Source organism: Tursiops truncatus, chromosome 9 (assembly GCF_011762595.2).
Source record: "Tursiops truncatus isolate mTurTru1 chromosome 9, mTurTru1.mat.Y, whole genome shotgun sequence".
In the NCBI taxonomy this organism is placed as follows: domain Eukaryota; kingdom Metazoa; phylum Chordata; class Mammalia; order Artiodactyla; family Delphinidae; genus Tursiops; species Tursiops truncatus.
In genome coordinates, this window is record NC_047042.1 from 44,655,735 (window position 1) to 44,671,005 (window position 15,271).

Genomic DNA, 15,271 nt, shown 5'->3' on the forward strand with positions numbered 1-15,271 from the left:
TTATTATTTTGCAAAGTTATTGATGTCTATTATACAGTACGAAGTAATAAAGTCACAGAATCTGAGTTGGAAGGGAACTTCAAGATTACCAACAATAACCATTTCTTGTATTATATATAGGATGGATAAACATTAAGGTCCTACTGTATAGCTCAGGAAACTATATTCAATATCCTCCTGTGATAAACCATAATGGAAAACAATATGAAAAGGAATACATATAGGTATAACTGAGTCACTTTGCTGTATAGCAGAAATTAATGCAACACTGTAAAACAACAGTACTTCAATAAAATTTAAAAAAAAGAACTTGTAAATCTCTTTTGGGATTTTGATCTATAAAGCTTTTTGATCTATAAAGCTTTACAATCTTATCCTAAACAAACACAAAAACAAACCATTTCTTATAAGGTCTTGCCTGACTTTATCCTACCCCAAACTCTAGCCAAGATGGCTTTATGTTCCCCAGCACTTCCTCATTATTGTAGTACTCAGCACAACATATTACTAGTTGCTTATGTGCATTTCTCTCTCACTATCTACATAGCATATTCACCTACTAGCTGTTTATTGTATTAAAAACTGAAGGAATCCTTTGATAGCATCACTAAGAGGTGAGTTTAACATCTTTATCTACTGATTAATCTCACTCACCACAGCAAAAATAAACTAAAATATTAAGTCAGCATTTTTTTAAGTATAGTTGGTTTACAATGTTTTTAGTTTCAGGTGTACAGCAAAGTGATTCAGTTATACACATATATATCTATCCTTTTTCAGATTATTTTCCCTTATAAATTATTACAAGATATTGAGTATAGTTCCCTGTGCTATACAGTAGGTCCTTGTTAAATCAGCATTCTTAAATAAGTAAACTTAGGTATGATACATGTTTATAATAGCTCAATCTAATAAGAAATTATTACCTCACTTTTTAGAAGAATTTATATATAAACCTCACAGATACATATTTATACATAAAGATTAGTTTCTTAATCCAGTGACAGTAAATATATATATATATTTTTTTGCGGTACGCGGGCCTCTCACTATTGTGGCCTCTCCCGTTGCGGAGCACAGGCTCCGGATGCGCAGGCTCAGCGGCCATGGCTCATGGGCCCAGCCGCTCCGTGGCATGTGGGATCTTCCCGGACCGGGGCACGAACCCGTGTCCCCTGCATCAGCAGGTGGACTCCCAACCACTGCGCCGCCAGGGAAGCCTGACAGTAAATATTAATCACTTTAAATATGGAATTAAATCAGTTCTTACCTGACTATCACTAAGAAATTTACAAGCAAATGCCACTCTGTCACGTACCGCAACTTTGTTTTCATACTGAAAAGAAGAGAAAAAGCAAGGAGTTACTTTCGGGTGCTATGAGTTATAAATTTTTGCAGACTAGGTATTTTATACCTAATATATATTTTGATTTTCAAATGTATTAATAGGTTCAAATGTATTAATAGGTGTATATACTGGCAGAGCCACTGATCACCTAAGATGTTTTTCTTAATGTAACTCTCAGGAAACTCAGTGTTAAGGTTATTGTCCGTAGAAAGTAAAGATTTACCTCTTAAACTGACCAATTTAGTTTAAAACAATTCCAGTTCTGTCTTATATAACTTTAACATAAAACAGAAGCAATGGTGAACAGTTTATCAAATTTAAGATGCCATGTAGTCCTTTCATCATAGAAATTAATTTTAGTGAAACTGAGGAAATCTTTCCTTGGCTTTTAAGTTAATCAACAAGTCTAGGAAATCTATGAATGACCAGTAAATATACCAGCTCAGGATTTAGAAAGAATATCAATACATGTTTCTAAACACAAAATTTTAAAACATACTTTATAAGTAAATAGACACACTTTTGTGGCTATTGTAAAATACTCTTATATAGGTGGTTTGTGGCAAAATAAGAGGCATTATGATAAATTCTTAAATTTTTGTATACTTGTCAATAATGTAAAATACTATTTTGAAAAGTGTTTACTATAAATGTAGAAAGATACAATTAATTTTGTGATAAGTAAAAAATAGTTTAAGGGTAGATAAAGGATCCTATTTCCACTGAAGTCTTCCATGAAATATAGTTTTCCTCCTTTAAACGTAAGTTCACTTCAGTTGATACCTTAGTGTGTTTTCTCAATTATAAAATATGGTTCTGCCCTAAAAAGGGGATATATTTCATACAAATTAGATTTAACTCTTAGACTATGTTGCATGTATTACAATTTTGATCTGGAAAGAGTTATAAATATTCTCTGTCCCATTTTACAGCTGAAAAAACTAAAACCCCCAAAAGTTAACTGACCAGCTAAGGTAACTGTGGCAGAGCAAGGACTCAGACCTTTACCTTCTGATTTCCCAATTCAAAACTTTTCACTAGATTACTATAACTTAATAATTTTTTAAAAAGAACAATGATAATTATCATTATTTACATATAAAGTATAATCAGGGACACTTCTGAAACAGCCTGGAAATATCAATATAAACTTCCTACTCAAGATATGATATCCCTTACTTATTTAGGTGTAAGAAAAGAAGGTATTTTTAATAGGTCACTTAATTGAAAATACAGAAGTTTAACATTTAGACAATATACTTCTCTATCAATTTAAAATCTGAACAATCCATTTCTTTTTCTAGTCTTCATTGTCCTCTACCACTTCCTAAAAGTATCATTTTATTTCTTCAAGATGCAACATTTAAAGTCTTCTGTTTAACAACAGAGAGTAATAATTGTAAAAACAAAACAAAAAAACCCCAACATGCTCTTGGATATTAATCTGAAGTGGTTAGAAAGGTTCAATAGTAATTCGTTAAAAGTAATGAACAAAACACATACAGAATTGTCAAAATGGACACTAACAACATTTATTAACATATTCATTCATTTATCTCAATAAAATACATGTTTTTATAAATTCTTTGGAACTGACATTTAAATCAATTATCAATGTGTATTTTATAATATTGGGTTGGCCAAAAAGTTCCCTCAGTTTTTAAGTAAAAGTTGACACATTTTTCATTTTCACCAAGAACTTTATTGAACAATGTATTCACTATTTTGTTCTACTACCTTCTGCCATTTTTCAGGCAACTTCATAATTCCATCTTCCCAAAACTTTTTATCTTTTTGAACTAAGAACTGTTCCAGGTGCCTATTACAGTCACAATACAATCGAACAAAATTGTTTCGAATGAAGTTAAAAGTGCTACTAGAGCCATCTTACAGAAAAAAATGAACAAACTTTTTAGCCAACCCAATAAATGCTACAATTGCAAAAAAAAAAATAGAAATACATTTTGCCTTAGAAGGTTCTTCTCAGGGCTAGAAAGAAGCCCAACAAATGCCAAGAAAGTTGTGGGACTAAGGTGAAGCTTAAAACCCAATAACTAAAACTGATAAGCAACCCTCACTTCTTTCTTTCTGCACTTTGTGATAAAGAACCTATTTGGTGATGTGTTCATAAGTGATTAAAGCAGGAGAGGAAAAGAAAAAACAAAAAGCAATGAAAAGACCAAATAGTGAAAAAATAAAATAGTCCACTGTAAGTAGTGTGATCATATAATTTATCCTCCAATCTGGTACATGTCTGTGAATGACAAATACTAACTCAGACAAGATACATGGTTATCCTGACCATAACTGATCATGTATTGATTTACTTAATTAAGAAAAAAGCCAAAAACAAAAACATCATACACACATTTAAAAGATTATATTTCAATATAATATGCATGTTCCTATAGTTGTAGAGTTCTAGAGCTCAGTTCCTAAGCTAAAGGATAAAATCTTATTCCTCCAATGTCCGTAAATTATATCATTAAAACCATTAAAAAAAAATCAAGTTCAGTTTGCTATCGGCTAACTCCAAATGTTTAAGATACCTTATTTTAAACAATATAAAATGCATCGAAATATGACATTATTTTATGCAACTGACATTTGAAAATTTTAACAAAATTAGATTAAAAACTCCTATCTTAAAAGGAGAGTCTCATGAAACAGAAATTAGCTTACCAATACTCCATCATAAGATCCTGTTTCACTTGTCAGAAATGCAAACATGACACACAGATACGGGTTGTTTAACTGTAATCGTAAAGTGCTGCACATTTCTCTCCAAAGTGAGTTCTTCTCATCTGTATAACCCGATAAAGCCATTGCTACCACATTAAGATTCAGATCACCTGCATATTAAAAAGAGACAGCTAATCAAAGTAATCAAAAGCTTAATGTCTCCTAGTTCTTCAACCATAACAAATAAAGATCAGAGGGTGAATTTGCCCCCCAGAAAAATAAGACCATTAGAATAAGGGTTTTGACACAGACTAGAATATCTGGCAAGAACCACAAGCAAAAATTTCCATTTTTATAAAACTTCTACCCATATTGCAAATCCTGTGCAGGACAAGCACATCTTTTAATTCTCAAGTTTTCATCCCAGACAGATTCCTACACAGTATGTTAGCTTAGGACCTAAATGAAGAGTAGTGAAGCAATACTATCAGAATCATTGCCAACTTCATGAACAAGTTAATTTATGTGGAGATGTTTCAAAGTGTTGATAGTAAATATTATTGTATCTCAGGACTACAATTTTCAAAATCATTTGTTTTCCTATTCCTACATATATAATGCTCATGCTTATGTATATGTTTTATCAGCAAAGTACTGAAAGCCAATATTTCAGCGTTCTTATTATAGTATTATACTTTTAATTTTTCTAGGACCAAATTAACTATTATTATAGTATTATACTTTTAATTTTTCCAGGAAAAATTAACTATCAGAATGATCACAGAACTGTATTTAGACATAATTGCAACAAAGCATTTGTTACCGATAGTCTTTTAAACATTTGTTCTTAGCAGTTTATACGGCTGCTGATGAGCTGCTAGCCTGGCAGTCAGCCCTACGGCTGCCTAGCCATCTAACATTAAGTTTAGCTTCAAAAGAGAAAATTAAATTCATCTTTAGCTTTTACTCTTAAGTGTTTTCTACATTTATTATAGCAACTTTATTAGGTTTCTTGATCCTAATCATTTACTCTTTTTTTTCCAAATAAAACAGCATTTCCCACTTTATGTTCTTAATAGCCTGTTCCTCATTTCTATAAACATTTTCCCCAAGTTATTTTGTGCCTGCTTCCTGTGCTTATTCTGTTAAAGTCTTTTTTCTTTCTTCCCTTCTTTCTTCCTCTTTCTTTCTCTCTCTCTCCCCCCACCCCGCTCTTTTTCTTTCCTTCTTTCCTTTCCTTCTCTCTCTCCCCCCTCTCTCTCTCTCCCTCCTTCCCTCCCTCCCTTCCTTTCATTTTTTTAACATCTTTATTGGAGTATAATTGCTTTACAATGGTGTGTTAGTTTCTGCTTTATAACAAAGTGAATCAGCTATACATATACATATATCCCCATTTCTCCTCCCTCTTGCATCTCCCTGCCACCCTCCCTATCCCACCCTCTAGGTGGTCACAAAGCACCGAGCTGATCTCCCTGTGCTATGCAGCTGATCTCCCTGTGCTATGCGGCTGCTTCCCACTAGCTATCTATTTTACATTTGGTAGTATATATATGTCCATGCCACTCTCTCACTTCGTCCCCAGCTTACCCTTCCCCCTCCCCATGTCCTTAACTCCATTCTCTATGCCTGCATCTTTATTCCTGTCCTGCCCCTAGGTTCTTCAGAACCTTTTTTTTTGTTTTAGATTCCAAATATATGTGTTAGCATACGGTATTTGTTTTACTCTTTCTGACTTTAACATTAAGAAACAACAACAAAGGAATATCTTCTTTGAATCCTGCTTAGAACAATTTATCTCCAAATGGAAAGGAATATTTGATTCACAGAAATCTTTTCTCCAGTCCTCAATCAGGTTATTCAAATCACTGAAAAGATACTTTTCCCCTATTGTTAGTATGGGTGTTTAAATCTAACACCAAATTTTCCAGGTACACAAGACAAGGATTATCATGCTCTAAGGTCATAGTAAAATTAGAATTAGAAATGGCTTTAAATATCAATTCTTTTTTCCATCACCACATATCTTCTACTGCACTCTCAAATGGGGAAGACTTATGCTAGAGCAAAACTAAAGGAAAAGAGGGCAATCTGGGCAAAACATTAGCTTTTTCAACTTTTAGACTGCAAGTAAATATATTACAGTTAATTTCAGGTGTTTTTCCTATGGTACCACAGAACTGTAGTAGCTTCAAAATGGACCAGCAAATAAAAACTAAGTATTCTGAATACTCATAAATAATTCGGCCGGGTGTATTAAAAACTGATAGGTATATATACATCTTGAAGTGAAATATTCCCAATAAGAAAAAAACTGAATTCCTGGATTAAGATTTATTTCTCTGAGTTTTCTCTTGCAAAATGTCAGGGTGAAAACTTTATCACATATCTTTGTTTCTTCTTTTTCAAAAAAATATTAAATGGAAACTATGTTCAAATCAGCAGACTCAAGTAGAAACACTTTTGCATATCAAAGTATGATTTTTATAAGAATCTATGTTAGTCTAACTAAAAGTGTCATTCAGTTTCCTAAAAGTCAACCAAAAACCATACAAAAAATAAAGCATAAACTAAAATACACTCAAATGTTTGCCATAAAAATGCCTGCAAACTAAAGTAGTCCTAATCTCCAAGAAAATACATTTTTTAAATGTATGTGAACTATCTTCAAGGAAAGAACACTGAAATGAACACACTTGAGTATTCCTTATAATATTAAGAAGACAATTAAGACATTTCCTTTTTCAATAAACAAAAGGGATGGACTAAACATTTACTTTAATAGACACAGTTCTGTGCTAATTTCTCTTTCAAAAAAATTTACCAAAAATATTGATTAGAGTTTTAACAATTATCAGCATCTTTTCTTTCAAGGATTCTATGAACGGCAAATATCTTACTATATAACCCAATACCTTTTTCTGAAGATGCCCCTTCATTCAGGATCTGGATTGCTCGTCGAATATCCAAGTTGAACAATGCCACAGCGGCAGCTCTCTCCCATTCCCCTTCTTGTACAAGGGAGTTCAAAAATGGCCCCACGTCGACATCCGTTCCTTTCTTTATCCACCCACAAAGCTGTAAAGCTAAGATTCTCTCTTCATTTAAATTCTGAATATCAGTTTGCTTATCCAACCCACTCCAATTATGTCTGCTGCTTTCTACCATTCCTAAAAAGAAAAACATCTTTATATTATTGTTTATTAGTTTTTGAAATGTGTTTGGAAAATAAGTCAGTTTTACATAGGACTATTTCAACATTAGATTTTAAATATTCAGCTTCTCAGCCACAATTTCATGATAGCATAAGTATAAAACATGCCACAAACAAAACACATTTTACATGTTGCTAAGTACAAACTTCCCCGAGTTACCAGAAAGAGCTGTGGGACTAACAGTCAATGCTTGATGGGTGGCTATGTGAGTCACTGCTTCAGAGCAGCCTCCCTGACCACCTAATCTAAAATAGGGTGCCACCTGTATTATCTAACTAACCATTGGTTCCTCTATGTCCTTTAGCACTAACATAAGCTCCCATATTTTATTTAATTTATTTTCAGTCTTATCTCTTCTCCTACTAGAACATAAGCTCTTACTAGAACATACGCTCCAAAAGGGCTGGCATCTTTTCTTTTTTTATTTGAAAGGTATCCCCAGTGTTTGAGATTCGATACTCACACTCTCTCCCTCCCCCTTCTGCCACTCTATGTATGAATACATACATCTATATGAAAAAAATGAGATCAAAAACATCAAAGTACTTTGAAATGTTAAGTACTAAGCTAAAATACAACAGGAATTATTTGAAGGTTCTCCCCCCTTACTAAACCAGGAGACTTTAGGGCCTCATTTTCTTTTCACAAGGAATTTAAATAATTCTTGTACATTACAGCTGCAATCAAGGCAGCTGATCCTAACGGGAGGATAATTTCACGTAAGATGATACTTGGTGCCAAATTAAGGTAAAAGAAAGATGAAACTTAAGGACTCTATTAATTGCAACTCAAATTCTTAAAAGTTCTAGAAAGTTTTACCATCAAAATTGTCAATTATTTGTTCTTATTTTAACGAAAAGGATTTTCAGAATAAACTGAATTAGGAAGCAAGAATGTCCAACATTACAAATGTCTTTTATTAGTAGTAATTTACACTTGTAATTTACAGCATCCTACATTTATACAGTTACATATAATACAGTAATTATACATTTGTAGGGACTTCCCTGGTGGCGCAGTGGTTTAGAATCTGCCTGCCAATGCAGGGGACACGGGTTCACTCCATGGTCCGGAAAGATCCCACATGCCACAGAGCAACTAAGCCCGTGCGCCACAACTACTGAGCCTGCGCTCTAGACCCCACGAGCCACAGTTACTGAAGCCCGCATACCTAGAGCCCGTGCTCCGCAACAAAAGAAGCCATCACAATAAGAAACCCGAACACTGCAACAAAGAGTAGGCCCCACTCACTGCAACTAGAGAAAGCCCACGCACAGCAACGAAGACCCAAGGCAGACAAAAAAAAGAAAAAATAAAGAGAATACCTGCACATCAAAAAGAGGAACCGTGCTGCTCTATATGCAACCATGAGGGAAGTCAGTGAAGACAAAATCACTTATAGTTTATGAAAGTGAGATTTTAAGAACTCTGAGAAAACTTAGAATTAAATGATAAAGTTAATAAAACACGTTAAAAATTAAAGAAGACTTTTTATTCTGAATAACAAATTTAAACTGTTTAAATAGTATGTAGTCATTAAATTTCATGTAGAACAAGCTGCAGATGTACTATAAGGTATTTACTTTCTTATCTCCTGTATAAATTTTGGATTCAGTACTGATGATATTATTTAATTAACGGTAAAAATTTAAGCAGGTGAACAAAAAGCAATTTATTTGTTAAACAATTCCTCACAGCTTAATAATTTCTAGTCTCTTAGAGTTTTTATTTTCTAGAAATTGCATCATGGAATAGAGATCAGTGTGTATGAATCCAAAGAGTTCAGTGCTAGGAGGTGGAAAAGTATCCTGCAAGTGCATGGATACTGTGTCACATTATTTTGGCTGCTCAGAGACCTTCCCACTGCTTAATAACTATGCTACAAGAAATTCAGGTTATCAAATAAGCAATGTGATATTACTGTGGGTTTTTAAGTACAGTCATATTATGATTTTTAGTATGCATAAATTTTTAAATATGATTAATTTAAATCTATTTATACACATTATGTAATACTAAAGTGACAAGACTGTATCCCCAAAATTTGAGACTACTCTATATATAAATAATAAAATCAATGTTTTATGATGGTTGTGAGGGAAACAAGTGAAACAAGTTCACTTAAACATTAAAAAACATTTAAAATATTTTTTTGTTTCAAATACTACATCAAGCAAACACTATGCTACCTGTAGTTATAAGTTTGTTGCATTTTTACATCTATATAATAACAAAGCAGTAATTTTATCCAGTGTTTATAAGAACATTTTTGTTCTTAAAAACCTAAATCCCAGCAATTCTGCCCGTTAAAAGTAATTCTTCTTAACAGACATGCTTTCTAGATCAGTTTACCATTTAAGTATGAAAAATATTTTCATCATGTTGGATGGAAAGCTGACCAACATCATATAATTTTCTGCCACCTTAAAAGAAGGAATTATACCTATTGACAACACTGTGACCCTGCTCCACAAGACGTACAAGGCATTCCCTCAGAGCATGCATTCTCTTCTTCCTGATCGATTTCAACACTTGGCCCTTCCAAAAAACTAGCCTTATCTCCACCGGCCTACACCTCCAAGATTCTACCCACTCCTATCACAGACACACTTCAAATTATTTCTTCTCCAAAAGAGCCACTTTCTAACCACAACCTCACAGCCTTCCAGCTCACAATCTCAACCTCACAATCTCTTGACCACTCATATCTTTACTTATTAGTCTTCTGTCATTTTCCTCCCTAACCAAGTTAGATCCCAAGGACCAACGAATGAACTATTCTCTTTCCAGTATTCTTAACTCTCCTGGCCCATTGTCTTTTATTCTTTCTTCTGCTAAAGCAACATTGCCCCACAGTCCTCCCATTTCTCAAGACAACTCTCTCTCCTCTTCTCTGTATCTCCTCTCCACAGCCTCCCTGCTCTTCTCAACAAGCAAACCTACTATGTTGAGAAAGTAGGGGCCATCAAGTGGAAAACCTGTCAGTGTCTGATCACTGAACATTAAACAACCTGCATACCTTTCCCCTCTCCCTACTGTGGAGTAGGTGTACATCCTCCTGTGTGTAAAGCCAATCTTTCACCTGTGCTTTGGATCCCTTCCTAGGAATTCTGCTTTTCAGCCTCTTTACTCTGCATCTTCCAACCTCTTTCTAAGGTTTCCTCTCATCAGCATTTAAACACACTTTAATCAATTCCATGTTAAAAACAAAAACAACACAAAAGCCCTCCCATGACTCCAGATTCACCTGCTGCTATCACTGTATATCTTTTTATCCTCCTTCATACAGTCAAATTTCTTGAAAGAATTAATTAAAATGGATGACCTCTTTCTTCACCCTACATTTCCTGCCCATTGGACATCTCTATCTAGCTATATTCAATTTATCCCAAAATAAACTCTTTTCTTATTTTCAAATGCATTCTACCTATGTTATTCCTATCTAATTAACTGCTATTAGTATTATCCCAGTTGTCTTAGCATGCTTTCATTTTTCCTTCCCCTCCATCCCCTGAATCCGATTAATTAAATTCTGTCCCACTCTCTATCCACATTTCTCTAGCTCTTCTGCCACTTACCTTCGTAAGAACACCATCATATCTTGCCTGATAACTGTGGCTTCTGAGGTCCCTGCTATCAATCTTGATCCCCTCCAATCCATTCCACACACAGAGTGACAGCTCTAAAACACAAATTTCCCTAAACCCTCACCATGATTTCTAAGTCCTGGTTACCCCACTGCCTCAATTCTCTCTTCGCGTCCTCTCTCACACTCTGTTCCTGCAATACTGAATGTGCTATGCTCCCTTTCCTCTGGGATCACTGCATATGCTGCTCCCTGTCTGAACCCTGTCTTTGCCTTTACCTCTTGCAGGAAACCAACACTAATTCCTAAAACCAGATTATGAATTCTTCTATACTTAATTGTCTGTTCTTCCTCATATTATAACTATTTACTTGTCCATATTCTGAAGTATACTTGACCCTTGAACAACATGGGTTTGAACTGCATGGGTCCACTTATACACAGTTTTCAATAAAGACAGTACCTGTGTTTTTATTTTATAGATCTCTAAATGTGGGGAAAAGTTAGTGTTCGATTAAAGATCACAATACGTGGAAACAAAAGAACGAGGGTTTGAGTCCTGATTCTACCAAACTGTTTCAGCTTCCTGTCCTTGAATGAGTCATTTATCAATTTCTTTGTTTTTCAGGCAGAAATACAAGTACACAGATTTTTGAGTGGGGTAAAAGGGATCAGTAACCCTAACTACCCCCTCTCCTTGTTTAAGGGTCAACTGTAGAATGTAAACTCCCCAAGAGCAGAAATGATATCTATCTTGTATAGTCTCCATGAGTGAAGAGACTTAGCTATCTTGTTTACAGTTATGTCTCCAGTTCCTAGGAGAATTCTTGGCATATAGTAAGCATGTAATGAATACCTGCCGAATGAATGAATAAATTTACCTCATATTACAGTTGTAAGAATTAAAGTAACATGGAGAAAGCAACTAGTATGATGTCTAATTTATAGTAAGCACTCACTATATATTACCTGTCACCAAAGTTAAAATTTAGCTCTAATAAACTTGTGCATTAGGTAATGGTGGGCAAGATGGCTCAATGTGTTGACTTACTATGTGTTGAATTATTAGAGATTCAATTAGAAAAGAAGTATGGCCAGAGAAAAGACTGGAACTTAGGACTGCCAACTTTGACAGTCATTTCCCTACTTTTTACTTTTTGGGTTGCAGAAACAAAATATCTAAACCAAACCAAACAAAAAGCCAAAAGTCTATCAATGAGATAATCTTTCCAACAGTAGTCTTTTTTAGTTTGGGTAAAGACTACTCTTGACTCAAGACAAGATACTCAGTTTGTCTCTACTGCACCAGAAACATATAAAGATATTCCATTTTCCCCCCTTGCTTTTCCTCAGAGGTAGTGTATTGGCTTTTCCCTGAAATATATCAAAGTACAGCTAGATCAGTCCCTCCCATCAGGAAGCTTGCACAAGCCTCTTAGATAGCCTCATCCACAGAGGGCAGACAGAAGAAGCAAGAAGAACTACAATCCTTCAGCCTGTGGAATGAAAACCATATTCACAGAAAGACAGACAAAATAAAAAGGCAGAGGACTATGTACCAGATAAAGGAAAAAGATAAAACCCCAGAAAAACAACTAAATAAAGTGGAGACAGGCAACCTTCCAGAAAAATAATTCAGAATAATGATAGTGAAGATGACCCAGGATCTTGGAAAAAGAACGGAGACAAACATCGAGAAGATGCAAGAAATGTTTAAAAGAACAAACAAAGATGAACAATACAATAACTGAAATGAAAAATACACTAGAAGGAAACAATAGCAGAATAACTAAAGCAAAAGAACAGACAACTGAACTGGAAGACAGAATGGTGGAAATTACTGCCATGGAACAGAATAAAGAAAAAAGAAAGAAAACAAATGAAGACAGCCCAAGAGACCTCTGGGACAACATTGAATGCACCAACATTTGCATTATAGGGGTCCCAGAAGGAGACAAGAGAGAGAAAGGACCCAAGAAAATATTTGAGAGACTGTAGTCAAAAACTTCCCAAACATGGGAAAGGAAATAGGCACCCAAGTCCAGGAAGTGCAGAGAGTTACAGGCAGGATAAACCCAAGGAGAAACACTCCAAGACCCATAGTAATCAAACAACAAAAATTAAAGACAAAGAAAAATTATTAAAAACAACAAGGGAAAACTAACAAATAACATACAAGGGGACTCCAATAAAGTTAACAGCTGATTTCTCAGCAGAAACTCTATGAGCCAGAAGGGAGTGGCACAATATATTTAAAGTGATGAAAAGGAAGAACCTACAACCAAGATTACTCTACCCAGCAAGGATCTCATTCAGATTCGACAGAGAAATCAAAGCTTTACAGATAAGCAAAAGCTAAGAGAATTCAGCACCACCAAACCAGCTCTACAGTAGATGCTAAAGGAACTTCTCTAAGAGGGAAACACAAGAGAAGAAAAGGACCTACAAAAACAAACCCAAAACAATTAAGAAAATGGTCATAGGAACACACATATAGAAAATTACCTTAAATACGAAAGGATTAAATGCTCCAACTAGGGCTTCCCTGGTGGCGCAGTGGTTGAGAGTCTGCCTGCCAACGCAGGGGACACGGGTTCGCGCCCCGGTCCGGGAAGATCCCACATGCTGTGGAGCGGCTGGGCCTGTGAGCCATGGCTGCTGAGCCTGCGCGTCCAGAGCCTATGCTCTGCAACAGGAGAGCCCACAACAGTGAGAGGCCCGTGTACTGCCAAAAAAAAAAAAAAAAAGCTCCAACCAAAAGACACAGGCTTGCTGAATGGATACAAAAACAAGTCCTGTCTATATGCTACCGACAAGAGACCCACTTCAGACCTAGGGACACATACAGACTGAAAGTGAGGGGATGGAAAAAGATATTCCATGCAAATGGAAATCAAAAGAAAGCTGGAGTAGCAATACTCATATAAGATAAAATAGATTTTAAAATACAGAATGTTACAACAGGCAAGTAGGGACACTACATAATGATCAAGAGATCAATCCAAGAAGATATAACAATTATAAATATATATGCACCCAACATAGGAGCATCTCAATACAAAAGGCAATTGTTAACAGCTATAAAAGAAGAAATCGACAGTAACACAATAATAGTGGGGGACTTTAACACTTCACTTACACCAACTGATAGATCATCCAGACACAAAATTAATAAGGAAACACAAGCTTTAAATGACACAATAGAGCAGAGAGATTTAACTGATATCTATAGGACATTCCATCTGAAAACAGCCGATTACACTTTCTTCTCAAGTGCACACAGAACATTCTCCAGGACAGATCACATCTTGGGTAACAAAGCAAGCCTCAGTAAATTTAAGAAAACTGAAATCATATCAAGCATCTTTTCTGACTACAACGCTATGAGGTTATAAATAAATTAAAGGGAAAAAACATAAAAAACACAAACACACTGAGGCTAAACAACAGATTACTAAATAACCAAGAGATCACTGAAGAAACCATAGAGGAAATCAGAAAATACCTAGAGACAAATGACAATGAAAACACGATGAACCAAAACCTATGGGATGCAGCAAAAGCAGTTCTAAGAGGGAAGTTTATAGCTATACAATCCTACCTCAAGAAACAAGAAAAATCTCAAATAAACAATCCAACCTTACACTTAAAAGAACTAGAGAAAGAACAAACAAAACCCAAAGTTAGTAGAAGGAAAGAAATCATAACGATCAGAGCAGAAATAAATGAAACAGAAACAAAGAAAACAAGAGCAAAGATCAATAAAACTAAAAGCTGGTTCTTTGAGAAGATAAATAAAATTGATAAACCTTTAGCCAGACTCATCAAGAAAAAGAGGGAGAGGACTCAAATCAATAAAATTAGAAATGAAAAAGGAGAAGTTACAACGGACACCACAGAAATACAAAGCATCCTAAGAGACTACTACAAGCAACACTATGCCAATAAAATGGACAACCTGGAAGAAATGGACAAATTCTTAGAAAGTTATAACCTTCCAAGACTTATCCAGGAAGAAGTAGAAAATATGAACAGACCAATCACAAGCACTGAAATTGAAACTGTGATTAAAAATCTTCCAACAAACAGAAGTCCAGGACCAGATGGCTTCACAGGTGAATTCTATCAAACATTTAAAGAAGAGCTAATATCCATCCTTCTCAAACTCTTCCAAAAAATTGCAGAGGAAGGAACACTCCCAAACTCATTCTACGAGGCCACCATCACCCTGATACCAAAACCAGACAAAGATATCACAAAAACAGAAAATTACAGACCAATATCACTGACGAATATAGATGCAAAAATCCTCAAGAAAATACTAGCAAACAGAATCCAACAACACATTAAAAGGATCATACACCATGATCAAGTGGGATTTATCCCAGGGATGCAAGAATTCTTCAATATATGCAAATCAATCAGTGTGATACACCATATTAA

The 15,271-nt window shown here is 35.0% G+C and overlaps 1 protein-coding gene across 9 annotated transcripts in view; it reads right to left on the minus strand.

Annotated features, from left to right (window-relative positions):
- MIOS (meiosis regulator for oocyte development) overlaps positions 1-15,271 on the minus strand; it is a 240,648-nt gene that overhangs the window by 22,860 nt on the left and 202,517 nt on the right. For all 9 annotated transcript variants that reach the window (XR_012333955.1, XR_012333954.1, XM_073809683.1 and 6 more), the window contains 3 exons: positions 6,943-7,197; positions 4,031-4,200; positions 1,271-1,336 (listed from right to left, as the gene is read on the minus strand). Coding sequence is in view for 7 of the 9 variants with exons in the window: in XM_073809683.1 (XP_073665784.1) it covers positions 1,271-1,336; positions 4,031-4,200; positions 6,943-7,197 (491 nt within the window). In the remaining 2 variants the exon portion in view is untranslated. The remainder of the gene's footprint in view (positions 1-1,270; positions 1,337-4,030; positions 4,201-6,942; positions 7,198-15,271) is intronic.